This window comes from Nuphar pumila, chromosome 11 (assembly GCF_984573655.1).
Source record: "Nuphar pumila chromosome 11, dmNupPumi1.hap1.1, whole genome shotgun sequence".
Lineage (NCBI taxonomy): Eukaryota > Viridiplantae > Streptophyta > Magnoliopsida > Nymphaeales > Nymphaeaceae > Nuphar > Nuphar pumila.
In genome coordinates this window covers 11,976,845-11,984,044 of record NC_143259.1, presented here as the reverse complement: position 1 = coordinate 11,984,044, position 7,200 = coordinate 11,976,845, and the positions used below count along the sequence as shown (strand labels likewise).

The following is a 7,200-nucleotide window of genomic DNA, read 5'->3' as shown; positions in this document are numbered from 1 at the left end:
ATCCACAGAAACTCTCTTATAATCAGTTTCCTCTTCAGTTCATAACGTAGATGGCCCGAAGGAGAGAATGCCGGCACTATAAGACAGACGATAATGGCCAAAAGAAAAACCAATTGATGCAGATATCAAAGCACACAAACATCATCCATCAAGAACAGTGATACAATGAGAATCAACGGATAAAATTACTAAAAAAGAAAAGACCCTAAACAGGAAACGCTTCTGCAGCCTTATAGGAAGCAACAGTTACACAGAGTTGACAGTATGAAAATTAAAAAAAACACAGTTTGGACAATGGAATAATTTCTCTCCCTACACATCTCAGGCCCTACAGAAACTACCCAGTTAGTCTCCTGAATCAATTTCTAATGCAATCAGAGCCTTTGGAGTTTGAAAAACTTGTCAGTATGGTATCCCATCACATTTTTCCTTCATGCCTGTGATCACTCACTGACTGAGACCCTGGCCAGCCAGTAGATGAATATGAAGGCATAGTCGGAAGCGGGTGGCTGGTATCGTTGCCGGTGCTGACACTTTGGTTAAGTGGGCTACCAGGGCCCCCAGATGATTCACTCATTGTTCCCCTTGATGGTGGACTTTCTGCCGTAGCAGAACCTACACCTAAGTTGGACATTTGTGGTGTTGCATATGAAGGCTCATGGTTCAGCGGAGGTGGTCTTGGACGGGGCTTCTTTCCTTCAGCAATAAAACTTCCCACAACCACCTGATGAATTTTTCAAATCTCAGAACTAAAAATTGCATTTCCTTTTTTTGGAAGAATAAAAGAAGTATAACTTAACAGATAAAAGGAAAATGAACCAAGTTTCAAGCATGTCCAAGATTATCAATCCAAGTAGGGACCCAGACAAACTCCACTTGGTCTTGGGAACAAACCAGAAACCAGTTGTGATATCAAACACATCTTCAGCTATAGTAAAATGTTACCTGGATAGGTGTAGCTGCCACTAACATGCCGGCCACCCCACCACCCAGAACGCGTCCATCCGGTCCTGCTAATGAGACACTCAGTCCACCAGTTCTGCTACGAGTACCCCCACTCTCGGTAAGCAAGAAGGAGCCTGATAGAGTGACAATCTCAAAACGACCCTGCAAAAAGTGTGGAGATTTGTGTTTTACATACAATATCTCATAATTTAGAGGCAAGAAGGAAAAGATACATAAACTTAAAAACATCCCATTATAAAGAATATAAAATTTGTATACATAAAGACTCTGTAGTATAATACGAGGCATTGGAAGGCTTGCAGAACTATCAACATGGGGCTCACTGATAGCATAATTTATCCACACAAACAAGTGCTGGAGCCAGCCCAAGGAAGGTAAGAAGCATGAAGATTAATTCAATGCCAAAGAGCATCAACCAAGCCAGAATGGAAAAAGATCAAACCACAAGAGCCATCAGTTATCAACTAATGTAAAATATTAACAAAGGAAGCAAGAAAATATTAACAAAGGAAGGGGCATTTATCTGGGGGTCGAATTAGATAGCCAGATGGTTAGGTCATCATAATCAAGGGGTCTGTTGTTCGTACAGGGGTTATCCTCCAGCTTGCTTATGAAAAGAAAAATGTAAAGCATTTATCTGGAACTACACTGTGCATAACAGTCAGCTGAAAGCTCCATGCTCACTATTCTAAAACATTCATAGGTTCAGGACTAGCTTGCCAATGGTTGCATGAGAATTCAGTGGGAAGCATTCCTTGGAAATCTCAAAAACAAAGACTAATAAACTTAAAAAGACAGCTCAAATCATGTGTGTGTGTGTGTGTGTGTCTATATATCTATATATCCTATTAAATGACTAAACATAGCACTAAATCCACCCAGACCTCATATGTCACTGTTCCCCCAGATGTGGCTGGTTGACGAAGAGTCACATTAGAGATGGCACCATTTGCTGACATGATACAGACTGCACGGGGACCTTGCTGCAAGAAGGACATAATTTTTGAAGCCACATCCTGAAAAGTAGAAACAGAAAAGCATGTGAGTAGTCAATATTTTATGAGCATTGCAGTGGTAATAAACCAAACTCAAAGCTGCATACTAGATAATAAGAAAGATAACCAACACGCGAATCGAGTAACGGTTATCAGTCGGTATCCAAAAACATTCAACACAAGAATTGAGTAGTCAATATCCAAAAGCATCAAATTCTTTATTTGAGAGACAGTTGCTGACTAACCGTGGAAAAGAAGATGGGGGGCTTTGCATGCAATGCAGGGGGTCCTAACTAAATCATTTTGACGTACTTGGAAAATTTGGTTGTGCTTGGCGAGTAGTCGTACTTCAGATTTACTGCCTTGACACATACATCATCAAAATTGTAACCTTTTTAAGAGAACCAGCAAGATTGTTACAGTATCACAATACAAAATACATCTTTTAGGAGCAGAAGCAAAACTACAGGTTGAAAATTTCTGACAGATAAAGCTTTATTCTACTGGGGGGGACCTGCTGGTTCAAGTGAGAACTCGGGTTATGTCCATACCAAAGGTTGACATAAGCTTCACATACATCAGTTACAGGTATTTCAAGTGCATGCAGCCAAAAAAGAGAAACAGGATGCAAGATGAAGAGAACAATCAACTTATAAGGATTATGAATCTTGCAAATCATGTCTTGGGAAAACCCAAGAACAGCTTACATTTTAAACAGGGAAAAAAATCCTCTTGATAGAAATAAAAGGATAGCTTATTCGCCCTTCTATTCAAAGAATAAAACAACTAAAACAATGTTGATCTGATGTCTTTTATAACTTAAATAACAAGTTAATTTGATATCTCTGGCTAAATAAATCTCCTATTTGATAATTCTTAAGCAATCAAGTCATGTACAAGCAAATTCATGTCTGTAAAAAATGCAGATGACACCCAAAACTATTACAACCCCATTGGCCCGGCATCCATTTGTTAAATCTCAACAAAATTCTAGCTCTTAATTCAAGTCTGCCAACATAACAGGTAAAGAGATGGATGAAAAGGACAATTTCCACTTGTAACAAATTGCGATGAGTTTATTGGTTGACTTGACGTTTAATGTTCCAAATCACAATCTTTTTAACATAGGTGTGCAATTTATGAAAAAGCTTAAACTTTTGAATTCTGCACTAGTGCAAAATATTGATATCAACATAAAAAGGGTAACTTACATATAGGCACCTAACACATGGAAAATTTAGGTTTAGCTGCCTCAAGTTTCAAATATTTAAGATAGATGCCTAACCTTTTAAAAAATTGCAGTCAGATATCCCCATTTTTTCCTCAAAACCTAATATTAGAGTTTTTATGCCCTATAATTTATGCATTGATTAAAGAGAGCTCCAGCTCAATATCTTCATACCTCATAGTTTCCACATTATAATTTTGAACAATTTAAATTGTGTTGAGATGAATGCATGCACATGCTGTAAGTACATATAAGTGTGCAATAAAGCATCAGACTGTCAAAAGTTTCAAGACAAAGAAATGCACCACAGAATAGAATGTGCATATTTTAAAAGAGGAAAGACGCAACAGTCTAGAACATGATCTGCTCTTTTCTGACATTTTTGAATTTGGTAGGATAGAAGCAACTTACATGATATCAGCAATCAAAGTTCATTAACAACATAAAAGGGAGTAATAAATTGTTCCAAGTATTACCTCCCCAGCTTTGACAGTAATCACATGAGGAGTGAACCCAATTCCTGCACAACCTGTTATCCAGCAATCAGTAAGAACAGAGTTTGAAGGTGGACCATGGTAAATCTCAAAAATAGTCTCTTACCTAATGCATCTAGTTGCTGCCTTTTCCCTGAACCTCGTGGCCGCCCTCTATTCCGCTTAAAAGATGGTGTAGAGTAACTTGGAACTGATGACAGGGGAGATAAAGCCAGTGCCATGGTACCATCAGGACCATATTTCCTAGGCCTACCTCTATTTTTCTTAATTGGCTCGCTCAGGTTCATACCATGCGGTATGATGACAGTTGCAGAATCCCCAAGATAAGGAGAAGCAGACTCAGAAGGTTTAGATACAGAAGTAACAACCGAACTAAATGGAATACGTGTGAGTTGTACCACCCCACCTTGAGGTGGTGTAACCATGGAACTATTCTGAAAGCTTGAATTGTAAGAATCTGAGCCCATCATCATGCCAGGGGACCCAGAAGACGCTAACCGTGTTGGTTCCCTAGTTTCCATGCATAAATTAAACCACAGCTTGATCTTATACTTCAGACAATCGTCGCAGTAAACACAATACTAACTCCTATTCACCTGTAACAACTAAGCAAAGCAAAGAGGCCTACCAAAGTAAAAGCTTTCTCCAATAACAATACCCACAGACCAAACTAAGCCTCCAAGAGCCACCTAAAGCAGAATCTGGAATCTTCATTTCAAAAACTTTGAGGATCACTTAATTCCTTTCCTTTATATTCCCTTTTCTTTCCTGGCGTTGTTTCCTTTTGAAAGACGTAAAAAGAGCCAAATATGTGCAGTAAATCATACTAAAGGAAACCTGTAATATATGAATATCAGCCCTGTTTTGATGCTGTGAAAGATCTGAGAATCTTCTCTACTTGGAACCATCAATCACATCATCTAAACACATAACTTCAATTCCACACCGTGTTCTCAACAAAAACCCAAGTGAAAAATGCCCACGAACCGTGCAAAATCAGCAGCTTCCATCACCTATGAAAACCCAAAAACAGAAGAAGAAGAGACATCACAAGACATGCAAAGATCACGCACACAAATACAAAAGAGGAGCTAAAACTTTAAATGAACTTCGACAAACAGGCAAAAAAATAAAGAAGAAAAATTCCTTAATTTTTTTTAAACAAAACCTGTTTTCATTAATTTAATACCAAAATTACAAGTAGCAAAATGTCAAAAAAGACTACAACCTCCTTGCATGAACTTCAACAGAAACTTAAAGGGAAAAACAGAAGCGGAAATTGATACCATAAATGCGAAAGAGTGACATAAAAAAAAAGCACTACACCCATCAACTTGGAAACACCATACGAATCCTAGAAAACTTTTCTATCACCAAGAGAACTCACCAATTGTTTCCCTGAATCAGACCATAGAAACTAACGACCACCACGAATTTTTTTCTCCCTTACAGCATTATTTGGGATTGACTATGGAGTATAAAAAAATGTAATAAATTCGACTTAAACCCATTAAAAAACCGATTTCTCAGCTTTAGTAAAGATGATTACACAAATGAAAATCTCAATGAAACAAAGAGAAGAGAAAAAAAAAAGAAATCATCTTTTCTTCTCCATCATTAAACCAAAATTTCCAAACAAAAATTGTAAAAAAAAAGGGTATTTCATGACAAATCTAGCGTTTACTAGTAAGTGAAAACAAAGGTAAAAATGAAAAACAGAAACAAAGTTACCAAGAGGTAAATAATTCTAAATAATTCTGAAAACCATATTTTATCTAGAAAGAAAAAGGAGAAGTGGGGATGTAAGAAGCGAGCATCATACCTTGGTAGGGAAAAATCCAGAGGGAATAGCCGAGATTTAGGGTTTAACACTCATATATTTAGGGTTATAGAGGGGTTTTCTGTTTTTTTTTTCAGCTTATTTGAAGATATATTTTATTACAGGGAAATTACGGTTCTACCAATATATAAAATCAGATCGAAGAAATGTTTAAATTCCGAGATAAAGCTTAAAGTCCGCTCATACCTTAGGTCTTATTAATAATAATGTTTACTTACTTTTCAAGGGACATGTGAATTTTTATTATTTCTAGAATAGTATTAATTAATCCTTTTCTCCCTCTCTTTTCTAGCTTTCCCATTTCCCATTACCATTTTCATGACCCTCCTTTTGCTTTTATTTATTTTGCTCTCTTTTTGGTTTTCCCCATCTGGGTATTCCATTTTCTTTTTTCTTTAATAAGTGTGTGTGTGTGTTTTTTAATGTCTCAGCCTTGTCCTTTTCCTCTCAGTTTTGAATCTACCCTTTTTCCACATTCAACTTTTTCCCTAGTTGGGTACAGTTCTCTCTCTTCCCACCTTTTTTCTCGCTAGGTATACAACTCTCTCTCTCTCTCTCTCTCTCTCTCTCTCTCGGTTTAGAAGTTCAAACTTTAAAGTTTGGGGCGACTTTGAAGACCCAATTCAACAGACCCGGGACTAAGGTCGAGGACTCAACTTGACTCGACTCCTATGATCATTTTCCTGTTGACTCTTCTTGTCATGGTAGGTTTGGTAAGCCACATTACCGGGCCTAAGGCTCGGCTGCTAGACCAAATTGGCCTGAATAGAAGTTAGATATTCAATGAGTTGTAGACTTGATTTGGATCTTGTAGGTTCTACTTTCTTGATGGAATCCAATAATCAAAATCTAGATCTGAGCCAATTCACTGGACCAAGAACTCAGCTATTACACCCAATTTGTCTTCAGTCATATTGAAAGAGACTTTGGCAAACTCAATTTGTTCTACCCACTTCTCTTTCATGATATGTTCAAGAAAGGTTAAGCTTGAAAATCCTGTTTCTTGTGCTACCCAACCTATAGAGTTAAAAAGAATTAAAGACCAAGTTCAAAAGCCAACTCTGTAAACCCTAGGTTCAATAATTACTAGAAAAAACTGGACAGTGGTCCTAGTCTCCAGCCCTAAATTCACCCCATCCGATGGTTGTAAACCCGAGAGAGTGGACCAGCCCTGCAGTGCTGCTCCATACCTGTTGTGGGTCCGATTTCAGGGTGAATCGAATTCATGACATCTGGACTACATAAAGCTATTAGAATCAAGATCAGGACCTAGTGACTGAAGCTAATGTTATTGGCATTGGTTTGCCTTGGTGATGAATGCAGTCAACAAGGGGCCAAATAAGTGGATTTAAATTTTAAACTGTTTAGTGGAGCCCAAACTATTAAAGTAGTTCAGGAGACCCACATAATTACATCTATATGCCCATTTTTTTCCAGTTTTCCCATTGGTTGATTCCTTTGTTGTTGGATCACAGTTCACTGGTTTTGACTTGGGTCTTTTTTATTTTCTCTCTTTTGAATTCGAAATTTCTCACTTTCCCTCCAACCATTATTCAATGCCTTCGCCCTTTACTTTAGGTGGGTCCAAGGGTATTTTATTTTTCTTTATGATGGGTTTCTGTTTATTTTACATATTTCAAAGATGGCATTTTGGTATCAAATGCCAAACCTAGTTCT

General features: G+C 37.6%; 1 protein-coding gene across 1 annotated transcript; it reads right to left on the bottom strand.

Moving 5' to 3' along the window:
- Positions 1–113: 113 nt before the first annotated feature.
- LOC149821973 (AT-hook motif nuclear-localized protein 10-like) lies at positions 114–4,300 on the bottom strand. The gene is made up of 5 exons (XM_089981467.1): positions 3,790–4,300; positions 3,666–3,718; positions 1,851–1,982; positions 946–1,107; positions 114–724 (listed from the first exon to the last, which is right to left on the bottom strand). The coding sequence occupies exons 1-5, from the start codon at positions 4,202–4,204 to the stop codon at positions 419–421; spliced, it is 1,068 nt and encodes a 355-aa protein (XP_089837593.1). The 5' UTR covers positions 4,205–4,300; the 3' UTR covers positions 114–418.
- Between the last annotated feature and the right edge of the window lie 2,900 nt (positions 4,301–7,200).

Excerpts from the sequence above, each read along its gene's own strand:
- LOC149821973 (XM_089981467.1), bottom strand. The coding sequence starts at position 4,204 with ATGGAAACTAGGGAACCAACACGGTTAGCGTCTTCTGGGTCCCCTGGC. Across the intron at positions 3,719-3,789 it reads GCAGCAACTAGATGCATTAG|GTTGTGCAGGAATTGGGTTC; the intron begins GTAAGAGACTAT and ends GCTGGATAACAG. Across the intron at positions 1,983-3,665 it reads TTACTGTCAAAGCTGGGGAG|GATGTGGCTTCAAAAATTAT; the intron begins GTAATACTTGGA and ends TCTACTTTTCAG.